The sequence below is a fragment of the Empidonax traillii genome, unplaced genomic scaffold (genome assembly GCF_003031625.1).
Source record: "Empidonax traillii isolate 1590-97213 ecotype Southwest subspecies unplaced genomic scaffold, ASM303162v1 scaffold1572:size89801, whole genome shotgun sequence".
Classification (NCBI taxonomy): Eukaryota; Metazoa; Chordata; class Aves; order Passeriformes; family Tyrannidae; genus Empidonax; species Empidonax traillii.
The window spans coordinates 33,062-54,160 of NW_020956765.1; the positions used below are offsets into that span (position 1 = coordinate 33,062).

Here is a 21,099-nt window from a genome sequence, read left to right on the forward strand (position 1 = left end):
TCCCGCACAGATTGCTATTTATTGATAAAATTCCTGCATGGAAACAGAATTCACTCGGTTTGTGGCCCCATCAGGGAAGCAGAAAGCACAGGGAAGTGATTTGGGATGTGTCTTTTTCCTTGCAGAAACCAGAGAAGACAGAACCAAGCGGCTCTTCCGACATTATACTGTGGGCTCTTACGACAACTTCACCTCTCACAGGTAAGGAGCGGCACCTTTGGCATCCCAAGGAGGTTCATTTCCATGGGAAAAGCCTCTATTTCTCCTGACAGAGCATTTTGTTTCCGCGGGAAGGAAGCTTTTCTGGTTGGTTTGGTCAGTTAGAGCCTAAATTCCAAGTGTTGGATGAGGCTGAGGTGAACAGGGAGCCTGGCTCGTGGCTCAGTTGAGGGTCAAACATTCTGGAGAAGTTTTGGGGTTCTCCAGGGGCCGAAGGACCCGGTTTGGGTGCAGATGCAGCTTTGCTGTGAGGGGGAGAGGAGGAGGTCGGGGTGCGGGGGTGGCCTGAGGGCACCAGAGCGCTTGGATATGCTGGGGGTGTTCCTGGGCTTTGAAGTGTTCTCTGGGGGTATCCTGGGATGTGGCACCTGAGCAAACTCCCCCTGGCCTGGCGCCAGAGCTTTGGGAAGATGGTCCCAGTGCCCAGGGAGGGAGCTGGGGCAGCAGAGGTGACGCTGCCGGATCTCTGTCCCGAGCGCGCGGCTGTCGGACGTGGCCGGGATCTGGGAAGGGTTGGATTCAGGAGTGCTCTGTGGCACTGGGGGTTCTGTGTTTGGGGGAGGAACGCTGGGACACTCTGGAATGAGCCCTTCAGAGCTGCTGTTGATGGAAGGAGCAGGCCAGGGGTTGTTGTTTGTGGTGTGACAGGAGCGAGTCGTGAGGAGCCCTTGTGGGAAAATGAGCTGCTCTCCACAAAGTGTGTCCTGCCTGACTGAGCTGCTCATCCCACATCTGTCTCCCTGGCTCTGCTTTGACTCCAAGGAATGTGTGTGGCTCGCCTGGATTTCCAGAAATTCCAGGATCTGCTGTTTCAGGGCTTGTTGATCCCGGAGCGAGAGGGAAAGTGGCTCAGAAAACACTAAAGAAGAGAAGAAAAGGGGGGAAATGATCCACTTGCACCGTGGCCAGAGGCTCCAGGGAATCCCCAGGAGGTCTGTGCTGGGGTCACTGGTGGCTCTTGGACTTAAAGAGCAGGAAAGGGGTGAAAAATCGAAAATGAGTCAAACTGATGTTCTCTGAGTGAAGGAAGAGCAGGTGGGTGGGATTGGATCAAAACGGGGTTGACAAACAGTGTGACAGTAAAAGAGATTTATTTTGGCACAGGGAAGGGAACACACACTCCAGCAGAAACACTGTGAGGAGCTCTTGCCCAGGATTTGCGATTCCTTAGGAATAAAGGTCTGATGTCACCGTGACATCACAGGGCAAGGCATCTGCTGGAGTGCTGAGGCTGCAGGGCCAGCCCAAGGAGGAGCTCAGAAAGTGGAATTGGAGCAGCTGGGGAGGAGGGTCCTGATATCCAGCTGAATCCCAGCATGGAAAGATGAGAAGCAAATTACGGGAAGGGGGGAAGAACCAGGGGTGGGATGTCACGTGCAGGGAGGTGCTGTTGGACTGACTCCTGCTCAGCGTCTGGGGATGGCTTTGATGCCAGGCCAAACCTCCAGAAGCAAATGGAGTTTGTGGAATTGTTTGGAAAGGAAAAAAAAAAACAATCAGAATTGTGAATTAATAATTATGGATAACATGGAATCGCAGAATGGTTTGGGTGGGGAGGGACGCGAAAGCCCATCTTGTTCCAACCCCAGGGACACCTTCCACTAGCCCAGGTAGCTCCAAGCCCCTTCCAGGGGTAACCACAACCTTTTTTGGGCAAGCTGAGCGTGTTCTTTGAGCGAGAAAGGTTGGACTGGGTGACCTCAGGGGTTCCCTTCCAAGCTCCAGAGTTCTGGGAGTCTCCTGGTGCAGCTTCTGAGCCTGTGGTGGGGGGAGGGTGCTGGGAAGGAGGGTGGAATGATGCAGGATGCAAAGCCTCTTCTGGACCCCAGTCATCCCTGTCTTCTTGCAAATCCAGTCGGTCTTGGCATTCCCAGGCTGTCCATGGAACGGTTTGGGTTGGAAGAGACCTTAAAGGTCATGTCCTTCCAAGCCCAGTGCGAGCAAAGTCCAGGTGGGGCCTGACTGGGACCTGCTGACACCCACAGATCTTGGTGGGTGACCTGGAACTGATGGGAGGGTTTGAGCTGCACCCCCGTGGTGTGGTGGGGTAGCTGTGGAGCTCCACCAGGAAGCTGGAGTTGCTGGTGGATCCTGGTGGATCCTTCCCAGCTCAGGCAATCAAAGCACGAGGAGCTGGAGCTGCAGGTCCCTCGGGTCGGGACCGTGCTGGCCCGTGGCAGGTGCTTTGTGCAGGTCTGGGAACAGAATAAAACACTCAGTGTCCTGCTCAGATTTTTCCCCATGATTTTTTAACCCTGAACCACCTGGGCCAACAGATCCCTCGGGAGCAGAGTTGAGAAGCAGCGAGGGTGCTGTGGGATCGCTGCAGCACGTCAGCAGCACCATTTCCAGGAGGGAGCTCATCCCATCATCCCCAACTTCACTTCAGGTCTCAGACGTGGGAGAGGATTAACATAATGACAGTGCTTGAGGAGCAACTTAGAAGTGCTTGAGAAAATTACACACCAGTGGGTTTAGATCCCAGGGAAAGCTTTGGAAGCTGTGCCAGGGCTGGATGGATGCCCCGGGAAGCGGAGCAGGGAGCGGCACCCCCCGGCTGGCCGATGGATCCGGGTATGGGATGTGATTTACTCTTTTGGGCTTAAATGAGGTGAAAAGAGAGCTTGGGATGCGCGGGGTGTTGGGGAACACGAGCAGATATCGGGCTGCGTCCTGAACAAAAGTCGGAGCTTTGGGTGTGGAATTGGCCCTCTGGAGCAGCAAAGCCTTTGAGTTGTGACTTCACCACGGAGGGTCGGGGTGAGCTGGGGGAGAGACTCCCCTTGGACGGGTTCCTTATTGCACCTCTCCCTGATGTCACCCCGAGCCACAGCTGCTGGTAAACACCAAGCACGAGGCCTCTCCAAAGCCTGGGCTGCACCCAAGGTCACCAGAGGGCAACCAGAGCCTCCCCCACCCTCCGAGGGTGAGGAGGGACAGGGCTGGGCCAACCTCGCTGGTCCCACAGGTCCCTCCCAGCCCGGAATATTCCGGGGCTCTCGAACCTGATCCGGGCTGAACTCGGCACGAGGCAAACGGGGAGGGGAAGCCTGAGCTTTGTCCTTATCAGGGAGAGGCGATCCCAAGGGGAATTGAGTTCTCTTGATGAACCGTGTTGCGGGAGGAGATTAAAGGGATCCGAAATTGCCTCCGAAATGAAGAGCCCGCCCCGTGGCCGGCACAGCTGGGAGGGAGAAGAACTGGGAGCGAGAAACAATTCAGGATTGATTTGTTCCTATTATTCAACCTCGAGGATTAGTTGGCCAGGGAGGGAGATTACAGCCACGAGTATCCACAGGCCATCTGGATGGGCCTCCCCTGGAAAAGAGGGAAAACAGGAGGGATGTCTGAGCAGGGATTTCTCTGCCCTCAGATGCTGTGCCTGGCCTAAAATAATGCGCAGAATTATGGAATAATCGGGGTTGGAAGGGTTGTCTGGAGGTTTCTGGCACAGCTGGTGACCCAGAGCGGGTTTCTTCACATGGCTTCACAAGGCTGGAAGTTCCACAGGGCCCAGGAGGGCTGAGTTTTGAGGGGGAAAAAGCTTTCCATGCAGTATCTCCTTCGAATCCTTGGTGCTTTGGTTTGTGTTGTTGCCTCTTATCCCATCCCTGGGGGTCCCTTTCTCTCACTGCAGCAGTGAGGTGTCCACCATGGAATTGTTAAGGTTGGAAAAGACCTTTAGGACCACAACCATCCCGAGTGCCACATCCACACGTTTTGTGAACACTTCCAGGGATGGGGCCTCCACCACTGCCCTGGGCAGCCTGTGCCAGGGCTTTACAACCCTTCCCATGAAAAAAAAAAATTCCCTAATATCCAATTTAAACCTCCCTGGCTCAACTTGAAGCCGTTTCCTCTCATCCTATCACTTGTTCCCTGGGAGGAGAGCCCTTCCATATTTCCTGTCTGCTCTGGCCTGTCATTCCCTGTGAGTTCAGGATTGCTGGTAGGGCTCCTGAGCAGTTGGAATTCTCCCCATTTGCTGCTCCAGTGAGTTCCCATCCAGGAGGGCAACAGCAAAGAGGGGGGAACGGCATTGAGTTTTCCCATTGTTCTGTCTCCGTGAATGACGAGAGAGCAGGAGAGGATCCGTGTTCCAGGCAAGGCTTGGCCTCAGGGATGGCCAAAAACACCCCTGGAAAGGGAGTTTCATGGTCAGAAATGAATTTTTTGGGGGGGGGTGAATTTTTGGTGAATGTTGTGGAACTGGAGGCGCCGTCTGAGCTGGTGGGGAGGGTCCCTCTTCGCAGTGGCTGTGGGATGGGGTTCACACATCAGGCCCATCTCCCTGGGAAAGGCAGTTTGCACTGGGCTGGTGCAGCATCATCTCCATGGCAACAGGAGAGTGGAGGGAGGGAATGAAATCTCTTCCTGAAAAGGATTCTCTGTAATCCCACTTGTCACATCAACGTGCTTTAGGAAGAGTCTGCTCAGATCTCCTGTGAGCAGCATCTTCTGGGACCACTTTCCTCCTTCAGAGAGAGCTACAGGAACATCAGAGAACTGTGGGATCATGGAATGGTTTGGGTGGGAAGGGACCTTAAAGCCCATCCAGTACCACCCCCTGCCATGGGCAGGGACACCTTCCACTGGCCCAGATTGCTCCAAGCTGGCCTGGGACACTTCCAGGGATCCAGGGGCAGCCACAGCTTCTCTGCCCAACCTGTGCCAGGGCCTGCCCACCCTCCCAGCCAGCAATTTATTTCTAATATCCCATCTAAACCTGCTCTCTTTCCCACAGAGTGAGGAAAGTGAGTCCCTCTGTCCTCTCAGGTGTCCTTGTGCCAGAATGCTCTGAATTTCCCTGAAATTTAGAGTTTCAGAACTGGTGGGTGATATGAGGCCTCATGGCCTGTTTTGTCCAAGAAATAGGATCACTTCCCATCCCTGGGAGTGTCCAAGGCTGGGTTGGACGGGGCTTGGAGCAACCTGCAAGCCAAGCCCTGGATCCCGGGAAGGCATTTTGCTCCCAAACCTTCTGGAGCCACGTGGCTTCTCAGCAGGAAGGAGCAGGGCAGCAGCTGATGACACACACACAGGAGGTTGGAAAGCGGGGGGGAAAAAATAGAAAGTCTACTAAAAATAGTGATTTGCTTCCTCACAGAGCCCCGGGATGGGTTGGTTGGGAGGGATCTTAAAGCTCGTCTCGTTCCACCCCCTGCCATGGGCAGGGGCACCTTCCACCAGCCCAGGTGGCTCCAAGCCCTGCCCAGCCTGCCCTTGGGCACTTCCAGGGATGTGGTAGCCACAGCTTGGGAGTTTGGGAGTCTCTTACTCACCGTTTGGGAGTCTCTTACTCACAGGTTTAATTTACTCCCCTAAACGAGGAGAATTAGAAAAGGTTCAGAGCCAATAAATGAGGGTGACCCAAAGCAGGGACCACATCTGGGAGGAGATTAAATCAACTGGAACTCTCTCTGAGGTGCCCAGGGAAGATGTGACAGGGAGTTTTATGAAACCATGAGTAGGCAATGAGAAGGTGAACAGGGAACAATAGTGATAGCTCAGTACAAAGGGATGAGGTGGCACTCGGTGGAATTAGCAGGCAGAAAGATTAAAATAAAACAAAGTACTTTGTCACACTGCAGGTGATTAAATTGGAGGATTTATTCCTGCTGCATGTTGTGGAGGCCAAAAATATAAGTGGATTCGAACCAGGAGTGCAAAATTAGTGAGGAGTAAAGTGGTGACCAAGAATTGCTGTGAGGTGTTCGGGGGCTGGAGATGACTCTGCTCCCAGGAAACAAGGGACAGGACAAGGGGAAACAGCTTCAGGGAAAGTTCAGGTTGGCCATGAGGAGGAATTTGTTGCTGGCAAGGGTGGTGAGGCCTTGGCAGGGGCTGCCCAGGGAGGTTTGGAGTGCCCAGGCCTGGAGGTGTCCCAGGCAGGCCTGGCCGTGGCACTCAGTGCTCTGGGCTGGGGGACAGGGTGGGGATGGGGCACAGGGTGGATCCATGGGCTGGGAGGGCTTTTCCAGCCTCAGGGATTCTGGGATTCTGAGGAATGTGGTGACTAACTGTCAGAAGAAGGTGCCATGTGGTGGTCCCTGATCTTGTCTTCTCTTTCCATACTCTCCCCTGCTGTTTGTCACTGACTGGTCCCTGTTGGGGGAGTGGGGGCTGTGGGTTTCCCTTCTGCTCCTTCATAGAATCATGGAAAGTTTTGGGTGGGAAGGGACCTTAAAACCCATCCAGTGCCACCCCTGCCATGGGCAGGGACACCTCCCACTAGTCCAGGTTGCTCCAACCTGCCCTTGGACACTTCCAGGGATCCAGGGGCAGCCACAGCTTCTCTGGGCAACCTGGGCCAGGACCAACCCACCCTCCCAGCCAGCAATTCCTTCCCAATATCCCATCTATCCCTACCCTCTGGCACTGGGAAACCATTCCCTGTGTCCTGTCCCTCCAGGCCTTGTCCCCAGTCCCTCTCCAGCTCTCCTGGAGCCCTTTAGGCTCTGGAAGGACCAAAGGCACATTCAGCACCAAAGTCCCTCTGGATATTCCTGGTTTTTATACATTCCCAATCTCATTTCCTCCCCCCCCCTAGTGCTGGTTGTTCACTCAGACCATGTCTGACCTAAGTGATTCTGTGATTGCACGTAAAACAGGAGAGGTTTAGTGAATTGTTTGCTTTAAACAGCTTTGCCAGGCTCTCCTTTAAGCCAGGGCTGTCCTGAGGATCAGGTGCAGCGCGTGCTCTTGGTCTGTGGTGGCAATTTTCGTGCCACCATCACGTGCTGGAGTTCAGCTGCTGTAGCTCTTCCAGGGAAGTCACTCGTGACTTGTGCTGAGATGACAGGGAAGATAATTCAGCTCCTGTGATGGATCTGCCAGAAACGCACGTTGGGAGAGCAGGGACTGAAAATGGGATGCAAATCACCTCGTCAGAGCAGAACTGCTGTGCTGGCTGTTCCAGCGCTGCCTTATCCTTGAGAGCTCGGTCTGACCAGAATCCCAGGATCCCTGAGGTTGGAAAAGCCCTCCCAGCCCATGGATCCCCCCTGTGCCCCATCCCCACCTTGTCCCCCAGCCCAGAGCACTGAGTGCCACGGCCAGGCCTGCCTGGGACACCTCCAGGGCTGGGCACTCCAAACCTCCCTGGGCAGCCCCTGCCAAGGCCTCACCACCCTTGCCAGCAACAAATTCCTCCTTGGTGGCCAACCTGACCCTGGAGTTCAAACAGCAGTAGGAACCCCTCTTTGTTTTGTGATTTGAGTTTAATCCAGTGAGTAAAGCATTTAATTTGCTGACATCACTTATGGGGATTTGAAAGTGGCTTCTTGGCCCGTCTTCTGTAGGAGATTCTGAGGAGGAGCAGATCCATTCCAGAGCAGTGATGATATCTGGTGCTGGCACGACACAGAAAGGCCAAGGAGGGCTTAAGAGGGGTGAGGGAAAAATCCAATCAGCAAATGGGAAGCTGGACGTTTCAGTCGGAGATGTCATTTGATAATGGGTCCCGCTGGGATTCCAGAAGAGCTGTTTTCATCCCCCTGAAATTAAACATCCTGCTTTTTCCAGTGGCTTTCACAGATCTTGTGGCGAGAGGAGGTTGAACTTCAGACCTTGGAGGCAGCTGACTCGGGGGAATCAGAGTTATTGAGGTTGGAAAAGCCCTCTGAGATCATCGAGTCCAACCCTTCCCAGCACTGCCAAGGCCACCCACTGACCCCTGTCCTCAAGTGCCACATCCACAGGGCTTGGAAATCCCTCCAGGGCTGGGGCACTCCAGCCTGTTCCAATACCTGACCCCCCTTCCCGGCAAGAAATTCCTTCTGATGTCCAACCTGGGCCTCCCCTGGTGCCGCTCCTGCTGCTCCAGCCCCTTCCCAGCCGTGCCTGGAGCGTGGGATCTCTGCCAGGGGCAGCTCCCCATGTGTGAGCCGCAGGCATTTGCATCCATGAATATCAAGAAGGGATAACGAGGCAACAAATCCCTGCTGGGCTCGGGAATGGTTGGGCGTGGGAGGGAATTACAACTGGAGCTGCAGGGCAGGAGAGATCCCAACCACAACCTGTTCCCCCTTCCCGCAGGTCCAGGGAGCTGCTGCCTGGGAATGCCTTGGGAAGAGGGGGGTTTTCCTGGTGAGGTTTGTTTCGTTAGGAACGTTAATTAACGTTCAGGCTGGTGATTACTTGGATCGTTGATCTTTTTTTTTTTTTTTTTTTTTTTGAGAAAATTGGTATTCTGCTTGTTTTCCCGGAGTTTCTGCGGCGTTTATGTTGTTTCCTGCTCTTTTTAGGAATATTTGTCAGCATCCTGTTCCCTACACGTTCCCATGGGGGAAGTAATAATTAGCCAAGTGTTGGTGCAAGTCTTAATTAGCAAAGTTTTTCCATTGCTGTTTCTGTCTCGAGGTTCATCGTGGCGTGGTCTTCGTAAAAGGGAGACTTTTTTTCCTTCCTTGTTTTTTAAACTGAAGTGGACCGATGGAATCATGGAATCACTGGGGTTGGAAAAGCACTCCCGGAGCGTTGAGTCCAAACTGTCCCAGGGAACAGGGACAGGACAAGGGGAAATGGCCCTGGAGGTGTCCCAGGCAGGCCTGGCCGTGGCACTCAGTGCTCTGGGCTGGGGGACAAGGTGGGGATGGGGCACAGGGGGGATCCATGGGCTGGGAGGGCTTTTCCATCCTCAGTGATTCTGTGAAAATCAACTTAACTGGTTTTCTCGTGGTGTCTCTGCTGGTTGGAAACCCTCTGTAAACCCTGAGTGTGAAATTAGCAGGATGGGAGAGAGAAAAAAAAAAAGGTTTTGTTTCTGGGTGTTCATATTCTAAACAGAGATGACAAAACATACAGTGAGAGCCAGAGTTGTGTTAACTTGAAGTTATTCTTAATTACAGTAAGAAGTTAATGATAATTATTACGGAGGAAATGTGTCAGACCCAGGGGAAACACAGTATTAGAATGAGAATTGTGGAAATTACTGGATACTGTGAGTACGACATGGAAACCTGAGTCCAGGGAGGAGACACTGTGGTGGAGGCAGCAGCCTGGGGATCATGGAATCATGGAGTGGTTTGGGATGGGAGGGACCTTATAGCCCACCCAGTGCCACCCCTGCCATGGGCAGGGACATCTCCCACTATCCCAGGTTGCTCCAACCTGGCCTTGGACACTTCCAGGGATCCAGGGGCAGCCACAGCTTCTCTGGCCAACCTGTGCCAGGGCCTGCCCACCCCCCCAGCCAGCAATTCCTTCCCAATATCCCATCTAACCCTGCCCTCTGGTGTCTGTGACACCTGGTGTCACATCCCAACATCCCAGGGGTCTTTGCTGAGGACAATCTGGTGGGAAGTGTCGATGGGTCTGGGTGTGCACTCAGGGAAGTGCCCGACCTGGGAGCTGGGAATTCTGTTCAGGGCCACTCTGAGCAGGAGAGCTGAGACATGGGTGTTTTACCTCCTGGCACACACAGGGTGGGCACAGCCGTCCATGGCACCACCAGGGTGTTGTAAAGGTCCCCTCTGACTCATCCCAGGAATCAGCCGACGACAAGAGTCTGCTGGCACCGGGAATCATCATCCCTGTGGATGCCAGAACAGCCAGGGAGCAGCTGCAGCCTGAGGTGCTCCATCCACGAGTCTGTGCTCTTGGAGAAATTAAATAATTGCTATTGAGCCCTGAGAGAATTAGGACTTAATTGGTTAAATCTCGAGTCGCATCAGCACCCCTGGGAAAACACGAGGATGTGTAGGATGGAGTGGGGCCTCACTTGGGACCTGGTTCAGCTCCTGCACGGCAAGTGGTGCCTGTTGGAGGCAGAAGCTGGACAGGGCACCAGGCCCAGGGCATGAGGGGTTATCTGAGCCCTGGCAAGCTGGATCCAGCTCCATCCTTTCCCACTGGCAGCTCCGTGCCCATCAGAGCTCCCGGTCCCCAGCTCAGCTGTGCCCTCGGGGTCTCCACACCAGCTCCTCGTGCTGCCTGCCAATGCCAGGGAGCTCAGGGCTCATCCTGGCTGAGAGCAGGGCATCCTGATTCCCCCTTCTGCCAGGGGACTGGCACCTCACCAGTGCCCAGAGGGGGTTGCAATGGGATGATCCTTAAGGGCCTTTTCCAACCCAACCCAGTCTGGGATCTCTCTCCAGCCACGAGACGGGGGGAGAAGCAGAAGAATTTCTTGGAGTGTCAACAAGGAAGGTGTTTTAAGCTGTGGATCATCCCTTCCCACCACTCTTCATGGAATATTCAGAGCTGGAAGGGACCCACAAGGATCATGGATCCAACTCCTGACCCTGCACAGACACCCCAACAATCCCACCCTGTCCCTGAGTTGTCCAAACACTCCTTGAGCTCGGGGGATGTGAGCACTGCCCTGGATTGGCTTCCCAGTGCCAGAGGGCAAGGTTAGATGGGAGATTGGGAAGGAATTGCTGGCTGGGAGGGTGGGCAGGCCCTGGCACAGGTTGGCCAGAGAAGCTGTGGCTGCCCCTGGATCCTTGGAAGTGTCCAAGGCCAGGTTGGATGGGGCTTGGAGCAACCTGTGCTAGTGGGAGGTGTCCCTGCCCATGGCAGGGGGTTGGAATGAGCTGATCTTTGAGGTCCTTTCCAACCCAGACCATCCTGTGATTCTGTGGTCTTGCTTTTTTCCCAGTTTTCTTGTATTCTTTCCCAGGATGGGGGATCAGAGTTACCTCGATCCTTCAAGATGTGGGGCCACCTTGGCTGTGCCAGTGGCAGAAAATTCCATGTCCAGCTCACTTGGCTCATCATTCCTGACCGCTGTAGGACACTGGGCTGAGACTCTTCCACCAACTGTCCTCCCTGTCCCCAAATCCTTCAGCCTGGTATAGATGATCAGCTCAGAGCTGGGGATTTTGCGTAGGAATGACTTTTCCCCATGTGCATCAGTTTTTCTTCATCTTATCATTCACTGATTTTAAGAAGATTCTACAGCTCCCCGCGGTTCTCCTCATCTTTATTATCCTGAATAATTGAGCATCATCAGCAAACCTTGTTCTCTGTCCTTCCTCCCTCCCTTCTGAGCAATCTGGGGCCGTGAACGTCCTGGCCCTGATCCCGGGAGGCTCCTCCACTGCCCTTTCCTCTGATGCAAAATCCAATCATTTATCTGGAACCTTTTAAGAAATTTAACACGTAAAAACCTTCCTTTTCATCCCTGGGCCTTCTTCACTTCCTCGAGAGGTTTTAACGAGAGACCTTTTCAAGTGCGTTTGGAAATGTGAGTGGACTCGGCTGGAGTTTTTCTTGTCGGGTTAATTGGATCTCGGCTGCTTTTCCCACTTTTCATCCCCCCTGGCTGGCTGGAATTTCACCCCTCACTCTGCCCTTGTCTTGGTGGATCTCTGCAATCTGGTTGTGGTTCTGTGGATTTTTATTCCCAGTGAGGAACTTGGTGAAGGTTCTGCTGAAGAGAGGGTTGAGTTTGGCCAACCCCTCCCGGCATGGTCCAGCTGGAGGCTGCAGGAGACACTTCCCAGCAATTGGGATTCAAACCCTTCTGCACTGAGGTGTCCTGGGCAACTAGAGGTCTCCCTGGGGTTGTTGACAGGAGTGCTGAGTGTTGGGGGTTTTCCCCACTTTCTACAGAATCCTGGAATTGCTGAAGGTGGGAAGGGACCTCCTTTACCCACACTGAATGTGCTTTATCACAGGATCCCAGCATGGTTTGGTTTGGGAGGGGCCTTAAATCCCATCCAATCCCATCCCTCTGGCACTGGGAAACCATTCCAGGGCAGTGGGCACAGCCCCAATGCTGCCAGAGCCCAAGGAGTGTTTGGACAATCCCTCAGGGCCAGGGGGGGATTGTTGGGGTGTCCTGGGCAGGGCCAGGTCGATGATTCTTGAGGGTCCCTTCCAGGGCCTAAAGGGGCTCCAGGAGAGCTGGAGAGGGACTGGGGACAAGGGATGGAGGGACAGGACACAGGGAATGGTTTCCCAGTGCCAGAGGGCAGGGACAGATGGGATATTGGGAAGGAATTGCTGGCTGGGAGGGTGGGGAGGCCCTGGAACGGATTTCCCAGAGCAGCTGTGGCTGCCCCTGGATCCCTGGGAGTGTCCAAGGGCAGGTTGGATGGGGCTTGGAGCAACCTGGGCCAGTGGAAGGATGAGTTTAATGCACTGGATGAGTTTAATGTCCCTTCCCACCCAAACCATTCCATGATTCTATGATTTTTGTTCCATAACCTCCCATGGAGAATCCTGGCTTCGGGATCTGCCTGTGGGAGCATCTGACACTTCTGAATGTGAAACCCTCCCCCAGCAGGGACCAAAAATCCTCTTTAGTTTCTGTGTTAGGGCCTTGCCTTCCCTGGGTGCTGCCTTGGTCCCAGGACCAGCTGACCCCGGGGCGGTTCCCTCAGAATTCCCGCTTTGGCTGCCCTTGCAAACTGATTTACTGAGTTTTGCTGCCATTTGTGAGTCGTTCCACAGCTCCATATTTGGGCTGTCGTGCTGTTTCCACATTTAACCTGCAGGAGATCACGATTCTTCCCATGTTCCTCCTCAGAGAAGCTTTGGGCTGTACAGGGAGAATTCCTGGGTTCCAGTCTCCCCAGTTTCCCTGCTCTTGAGCCGTTCCAGCTCCTTCCTGTGCCCTCCCAGCACGTGGAGTTGATCTGTGTCCCCAGCACGGTCCCTTTCACAGCCCCATCTGTCTCCTGGGATAAATCCACATTGTAGGATTTGGGCTTTCTGGGCCTTGTTTTTATTATCCCCACAAAGGCTCCTTGTTCTTCCAGGGCACCTGAGGGGTGAGAGGGCCCAACCCTGCCAGCTCTGATCTCCTGACTCCTTGTCCTTTCCCTGACAGGTGACAATTGCCACAGGTGACTCCAGCACTGACAGGGATCAGAGCCTTCCTTTGCCTCCTTTTTTTTTGGCAAATCCCGTTTTGCTGAAGATGTGTCTGTGAGGGATGGACTGAACTGATTCCTTGTCCCCTCTGGTGCCGGGTGGGATAACCTGGGATCAAACCCAGCTCTTCCAGGAAACACCCAGCACAAACAGCTTCTTCCTGCTGCCATAAATATCACCCTGGTTTTTCCAGGGGTTTGTCTTTTGTGCCTCTCTGCCATGGCATCTTTTCCTTGGCTGCTTTTCTGGTGTTCCCGGCAAGCATTCCCAGCTTTTTTCAGTGTCCTTGAATTCAGAGTCCAGGCAAAACATGTCTTGGACTTCCTGAGGCTTCTTATTCCCTCGATGCCCCAGAAGTTACCAGCTTGGTGGCTTTAAATGAAATTATTCCAGTGCTGAAAATGTCCTGGAAAACTGTCCATGTTCCAAAAGGGAAGGTGCTGCTTTTCTATGCCTTTTGTTGACGGTTTTCCTCACTCCCTGCAGGAGCTGATCCTTAGGATTTCTCTGGTGCTCCAGCTGGGACTGAGCAGTGCTGGTTTGGGGCTTTGAAGTGGTGTCTGAAGTGTTGTGATCCCAAACAGCACATCCATCCCAGGGGCTTCTGCGCTTCCAGAGCTGGGGAATGTGGGACTGGAAGTGGTTTCTCCTGGAGTTTCAGTTCCTCCTCAGCTGCCACTTTGGTTTTCATGTGGTTCCTAAAATCAGGGCCTTGATGAGCTGCCTCCTGAGGGAATTGAGCAGAAAGTCTGGGTGATGCCAATCAGGACCTCAGGACCTTGGAGCCTGAGGAGAGAAGGATCCAGGGAAACCAGAGAGCCCCTTGCAGGGCCTAAAGGGGCTCCAGGAGAGCTGGAGAGGGACTGGGGACAAGGGATGGAGGGACAGGACACAGGGAATGGCTTCCCAGTACCAGAGGGCAGGGACAGATGGGAGATTGGGAAGGAATTGCTGGCTGGGAGGGTGGGGAGGCCCTGGCACAGGTTGGGCAGAGAAGCTGTGGCTGCCCCTGGATCCCTGGAAGTGCCCAAGGCCAGGTTGGACGGGGCTTGGAGCAACCTGGGCCAGTGGAAGGTGTCCCTGCCCATGGCAAGGGGTGGCACTGGAGGATCTTGAAAATCCTTTCCAACCCAAATCTTTCAGGGATTCAAAGATAAAAGGCCCATCACGAAAATAAAAACCCGTTTGGATCCATCCCCTTGATTTCTCCCAGGAGCACTGAATGCCACAGCCAGGCCTGCCTGGGACACCTCCAGGCCTGGGCACTCCAAACCTCCCTGGGCAGCCCCTGCCAAGGCCTCACCACCCTTTCCACAAGGAAAGGTGAGCAGGGACACCTTCCAGCAGCCCAGATTGCCCCAGGCCCCATCCAACCTGGCCTTGAACCCTTCCAGGTGTCCTCCTTGAGACTCCCTGCTCTTGCCCCCCATCTTTGGGGGGATTGTGGGGTCAGAGCCGGGTGGGGGGAGTGTTACCTAACGGGGCTCACGTCACTGGGCTGTGGGGGCTGCCCTGGGGGAGTGGGAGCTCCTCGCCCCGGCTCGCCCGGCTCAGGTGCAGCTGTGGCAGTCACTGGAGCCAGGGGTGCCATTCATCTGACAGCTGTGGGCGGCTCTGGGAGCAGGGGATGAATCACAGCTCCATTGACTTCACTCCCAGCCCTCCATTGAGTCTAAAAGGAGCCCGGAGCCATCGCTGGGGGTGCTCGTGTTCTCCTCGCCCACGGTTAACTCGCTGCCTCCCGGGGCTGCTCCAGCGGGGAGGGGATGGATCCATGGCCTGGGCAGCATTCCTGGGGCTGTACCTCCAGTCAGGACCTCATCCTGGCTCCCCAGAGGGTGACACAGCTGTGGGGTGGCGTTGGAGGCCTCTCCTGCCTCCAGCTGCCCAGGCTCCTTCTCCATCTCCTGTTTTCATTTCCATAGCGTTCCCTCCAGCGCTTTGCACTTCTCCTTCCTTCCCTGATGTTTCTCAGACCATTTCTCCATTGGCAGCACCACGTGAATCCCAGCCTGCTCTTCCAACGTGCTGCTGCCCTCTCTGTTCCCTCCTGATCCTTGGTGAGCACACTGAGCTCATCCCAGGACGGACCCCAGTGAAATCCCCCTCGATCCATCCCTGCAGTTCAGCAGCAAAAAATGTGTCAATGCAGCTCTTTCCTCACCTTGCAGAGGTTTCTATCCCCTCGGTTTTTTTTATGGAAATGCCTTGTGAGGGTGTTGGGAGTGCTCAGCTGGCATCAGGCTCCGTGTGGCAGCTCTTGCCTTTCCCGTGTTCAGGAGACCCATTATTGTCACACGAGAGATCGTGTTCCTTCAGCACGTCCCATTCTCTCCGATCCACTCCACCTCCTGTTTGTCACCTGGATGGTTTATTAAACCCTTGTGCTGTTTGTTAGAGGATTTGCCAGGGAATTAAAGATGAGTTGCTTCGTTTTAGGCTCCCTTTGATCTTTCTACTGCCTGTTTATAAAGATGAGCATCATCCTTTGTGTGGCTCTGCGGGAATGTCGAGCGTCCCCGGCGAGCTCTGAGAGAGCCGTGGCACGAGTCAGACACTTTCTGCCACCTCAGTGAGTTTCCCCAGGCCCAGAGGGTTGAAATAAGCTCTAAATTCTTCCAACTGCTGTTTTGTTTTTTTTTTTTACTGTAAGGTCAGAGCTTGGCTTTGCTGTTATGGTGCCACCAGGAGTTGACTGGAGCTGGTTTGTACAGACCAAACCACGATATATTTTAGATGTTCACTTGGTAGGTCATAGAATTCTAGAATTATAGAATGATTTGTGTTGGAAGGACCTTAAAGATCGTCTAGTCCTGCCCCCCACGGGCAGGGAACCTTCCACTAGGCCAGGTTGCTCCCAGCTCTGTCCTAGATCATAGAAACCTGGAATTGTTTGGATTGGAAGGGATGTTAAAGCCCACCCAGTGCCACCCCTGCCATGGGCAGGGACACCTTCCACAAGCCCAGGTTGCTCCAACCTGGCCTTGGACGCTTCCAGGGATCCATGGGCAGCCACAACCGCTTGGATTCAGGAATTATGGTGTGAGGTTGTCCCGCTGTCCTTACTCTGATGGGAGAGTTGTGTTACTGGAATGACCTTTCCCAGGCATTGGGAATCTGCTTCCAGAGGGCCACCCCACACCTGGAAAGGAGGGTTTCGTTGGAGAGGGGAGAGTTTCACACCTATTGATGAGCAGCTGCATACCCAGCTCTGCTTTTGAGGCCAGGGGTGTGTGAGGTGACACGAAGGGGGGGGCCCCCGTGACACCCTAAAGCGCTTCACGGTTTTGTTGGAGTTTCTCCACGTCTGGGTGCTTTGTTGCATGAAGTCCCTGGGTTTTTAGATTCCCTGTTTTCCAGGGATACTGTGGAAGCACGTCCATAATCACAGCACAGAGTGAAATAGCAGGGAACTGCAGGGAACTCAGGCTCTGGGCTGCTTTGCTTCCCACGGATGATGTTGTATGTCCTCGTATGTAAGCCCCGTGTGCATCAGCTTTTGGGATCCCCTTCCCCAGGTCTGGGAAACGAAGGAATTATTTCTATATTCCTGCTAGGAGCTGGGTGCTGTCGTGGTGTTACCGGCAGAACTGGTGGAATTGGGATCCCTGGAAATGCTGCAGGTGGGCGGGTGCAGGGGAGGGTCCTGTCCCGCTGCCCGTCGGTCACGGGGAGCACACACGGGAATGTGGTGATCCCTCACCTTCCATCCGGGACCATCCTGCCCCCGTGCCACCCCTCGGGGTCCCTGTGGGTGGCACAGGTGTCCCTGGCAGGTGATCCCTGCCCTCCGGAGGGGCAGGAGGAGCGGGGAGGGGGAGGCGTGTGCCGGCCTGCGGTGGCTCCGCGCACGGCGGGGGGAGGGCCCGGTACCGCAGTGTGATTCCAGCTGTCCGCGCCCGCTCCTGGATGCACAGCCCTTCCCTCTGCCCGTGCCCCCCTCGCTCTGCCCATGCCTTGGCAGGGAAGCTCAGGGAGGGGGGGGATTCGTTCCCGCTGCCACGCTCCGGGCAGATCCTTCGCCGCCGGTCCTGGCCCTGCCGGGGATCATCCTCATCGCTCCCATCGCTCCCATCGCAGTGGGAGGGGGATGCAGCAGCCCCTTCACCCAGGGATGAGCAGGGGCTTTGCTTCTCCATCTCTTGACAGCTCCCCATCCCTGCCCATTCCTCCCCATCGCAATGGGAAGGGGATGCAGCAGCCCCTTCACCCAGGGACGAGCAGGGGAATTCACTTCTCCATCTCTTTGATCGCTCCCCATCCCTCCCACCGCTCCCACCGCTCCCTCCTCGCCGCTCCCTCGCAAGCTTTGGCTCCTTGTGCCACCCCCCTTTCCCGGCGCTGCCGAGCCGGACCCAGGTCCCTGATTAATTCGGCTCTGATGTCAGACATGCGGCTCTGCTGGGAGGGATTTGCGGGGCTGCGTTTGCTCCGAGCGTCCCCCCTCCCGTCCCCCCTCCCCGCCCGACCCCCCTCGCCCCTCCCGCCGCGCGTAGATGGGATTTGGGGAAGGGGCTCCGGTGGGCGCCGGCCCCGCGGAGCTGCCGCTCCCTCCGCCGCTGGATCCTGCCGGCTCTTCTCTCCCGGCCGCCGCGGTGCCTTTGTTAAAGTGGGACGAGGAAATGCATCCCCCCTGCTCCTGGCAGACCGTCACTTAGCAACGCGGGGCGGGGGGGGGGGGTGGTGGTGGTGGATTTTAGGAGAAGATCCGAGCGCCGGGATGAGGATTTAAACTCTGCCGTGCTCAACTCACCAAAGAGGCACCTTCTCCTTTTCGTCGAGCAGCCGATTTTTTTTTTTTTTTCCGCGTGAGAGAGGCAACTGGGAAGTCTGAGAGAGCCGATCCCCCGATGCCCCCCCACGCTCCGGGCAGCGTTTAAAGGGGATCCCGAGGGGGATCTGTATCCCTGCATTCCTATGCAGGTGACTGCGAGGGGGCCCGGTGGGCAGCAGGGTGATCCAGGCAGCCGGGGCTTTCCTCCTCCTCCTCCTCCTCCACGCTGAGGGAAAGTAGCTTTTCATCTTTTTTTTTCATTCTGACTTTGGGCAAAGGGAGGGGAGGGGAAGCAGCTTGTGCCCAACTCCCCGCTGAGATGAGACGGTGGATGAGAAGAGGTCTCCTTGTCACAGGCACAAAGGCCACCTCCGCCTGGCAGCATGGTGCTGAAATCTAACCCTGGCATCATTCTCTTGTGCTCTTTCCTGCCCAGTGACTACATCATTGAGGAGAAGACGGCCGTGCTGCAGAAGAGGGAGCATGAGGGATTCGGGTTTGTATTGCGAGGGGCCAAAGGTAAGGGCTGCTTCTTTCGCTGGCTCTGGGGCTGGGGCGGGAAGCGCCTTCTCCTCCCCCTGCCCGGGGCTCCGGATCCCCCGTTCCCGTGCCCGGCAGCCCTGGGAATTAAAGGGCTCTTTAGGGGAACTCTCTTCTCCGGCTCTCTCCTTGCCCAGATGCCATCGTGGCAGACGGGCAGCGCTCACACTTTTTCGGGGGTGGGGGGTTTCTGGTGCAGGTGCTGCTCTTCGTGGCTTCGAGATCCCGGGAATGTTCACTCCTCCCCGATCCCTGGGAGCGTGACCCGGGCGCAGCCCCGCGGGGCCGGGCCCGTGGCACCCCGAGGCGTTTTTGGTTGAAATGCTGGAAGTAATTTCACTGTACTTTGGCTGTGGAGAGTGGGGGTCCTTCGAGGAGCCCTGCTTTGTGCTGGGGTTCCCGAGGGAAAAACCAGGAGAGGTGTGTCCCGCAGCTCCCACCATCCCTTTGATCCCGCGCGGCTCATTCCCGGGGCGCCCCGGGGTGCTCCCGTGGCCGGACCTCGGTGGTGGTGGTGGGGGGGGTTCCTGTGGCTTCTCCTGCCAGAAATCCATCTTTTTTGCTGCAAAAAAAAGAGGCCCTCGGGGGGCTGGGGATGAATGTGCTCGTATGGATGTAGGGAACGGGCTTCAGCTGCCGTGCTCAGGAGGCAGGGACGCCTCCGGCCGGAGAGCCCTGTCCCTGCCCAGCACTTCCAGGCTCTTGGAAATGCCTCTGCCGGGAGCAGAGGGACAGTGGGAGCAGGGGGGACAACGGTGCAGCTCTGTCCCTTCCTTGTAGGCTGCGAGGTGTGGGAGGGAAAGCTGGAAGCAGCTCCTGGGTAGTGGCTGCTCCTTCCCCGGACCTCGGTGCGGCTGCGGATTCGGGCTTTAATCTCGGGGAGTGGGGGGGAATTTCAGGAAGGGATTCCTGGATCGCCTTTGTTCTGCCCGTGGAAGGGCTGGGTGCTGGTGGGTGTGTTTGCATCCCTGTTGGAATATGGTTGCTGTCTCTTCCTGCCTTTCTCTCCCCTTCCCTCTGGATGTGACATACGTGTCTGTCCGTGTGTAGCGTGAAGTGAAACTTCACGGCTCAAAATGGCATCCATTTTTTTTTTCTGGATGGATCTTGCCCCTATTGTGTTGGGGGAAAAATGGATACATTTAGTCCTTTTTCCCATTTCCCCCCCCCCTTTTTTTTTTTTTCTTTCCTTTCTTTACCCTCCCGACGTTTGCAGGCTCTGCCTTTCCCTTTGTCTGCTGAGGCTGAAGGCAGGACTGGGAGCGGATGAAGTGGGCGTGTGGCTGTGTGGGATTTGGGAATCCTGGCGGTGCTGCAGGGCACCGGGAAGCGCGTGGCTGCAGAGGGTCGTGGCGTGGAAGCCCTCGCAGCGTGGGCACGGTCTGGGAGGCTCCCCAAGCCCCTCAGGGAGCAGCATTCCCTCCACGGGGAGGTGGATGTGGTGTCTTGGATCCCCCCCCACTCCGTGTTTCCCAGCCCCTCATCCCGGTGCTCCGTGGGGTTTGGGCTGGAAGGAGCTCTGGGACTCTCTGCGTGGCCCCGTCGGTGTCACCACCACTCCATTTGGGGAAAAGCGCTTCAGGAATCATGGTGTGAAGAGGAAAAAGAGTCTGGAAATGGGGGGATCAGAGGATCATCCCTTGCAGGGGTGGGAGATGGATAACGTGGACTCAGCTGGATGATCCTCAAAGGAATCTGCTCTTCGTGCTGCAGGGAGGGTGTGAAAATCTTTCCTTGCTTCTCTCAGTCCTGCTGAGGGTTCATTCCTGCCCCAGCCCAAATTTGTCCCTGTGAACACCTCCAGGGAGAAGGCTCTGCACCATCCTGGAGAGCCAGCCCTGCCCAACCTGTCCCATCTCCTGGTTCTGGAGGAGGTGACATCCCACTCAGACCAGCTGAGGCTTTGGACAGAGCTGATTTTATGCCATCCTGGTCTCTGCAGGGAATGAGCTGCAGCATTTGGACCTGGGGGATCCCTGCAGCCGTTGCCTGGGAATGCCCAGAGGAGCTGTGGCTGCCCCTGGATCCCTGGAAGTGTCCAAGGCCAGGTTGGAGCAACCTGGGCTGGTGGGAGGTGTCCCTGCCCATGGCAGGGGTGGCACTGGATGGGCTTTAAGGTCCCTTCCCACCCAAACCATCCTGGGATTTCATGATTAAGGAATCCTGTGGAACAAATGGGAGGATTCACTTCTCCATCTCTTGGCCCAGAAAGGTCCCAGCCTTTCACATGCTCATCATGGACCTGCTCGAGGTGCTGAGAGACATTTCTTGGCTTACAGCAGGCTCAGGTTGGCCCTGAGGAGGAATTTGTTGCTGGCAAGGGTGGTGAGGCCTTGGCAGGGGCTGCCCAGGGAGGTTTGGAGTGCCCAGGCCTGGAGGTGTCCCAGGCAGGCCTGGCCGTGGCACTCAGTGCTCTGGGCTGGGGGACAGGGTGGGGATGGGGCACAGGGGGGATCCATGGGCTGGGAGGGCTTTTCCAACCTCAGTTATCCTGGGATCCTGAGCTCACCAGTCAACACCTTCCATACCTAGACTGGAGCATCTCCCTCTTCCCAGCCAACCCATCAGGCACTGTCTCCCTGGTAATTTAATTCTTAAATATTCCTAAACTGAGGCCATCCTGGGAGCAGGGGGTGTTACAGTGACTGCTCCTCACATACCTCCTCCAAATCCACTCTGCCCATTCCTGGACACAGGAATAGCAATCCCAGGCCAGTCAGTGCCTGTTGGCATCAGCTTGT

General features: G+C 55.7%; 1 protein-coding gene across 1 annotated transcript in view; it reads left to right on the forward strand.

Moving 5' to 3' along the window:
- Positions 1 to 21,099, forward strand: part of LOC114070475 (SH3 and multiple ankyrin repeat domains protein 3-like) — a gene marked incomplete at its 3' end in the record, with an annotated part of 81,688 nt that overhangs the window by 24,952 nt on the left and 35,637 nt on the right. The window contains exons 3-4 of the mRNA XM_027907913.1: positions 126 to 201; positions 18,255 to 18,337. Of these exons, the coding sequence (XP_027763714.1) occupies positions 126 to 201; positions 18,255 to 18,337 (159 nt within the window). The remainder of the gene's footprint in view (positions 1 to 125; positions 202 to 18,254; positions 18,338 to 21,099) is intronic.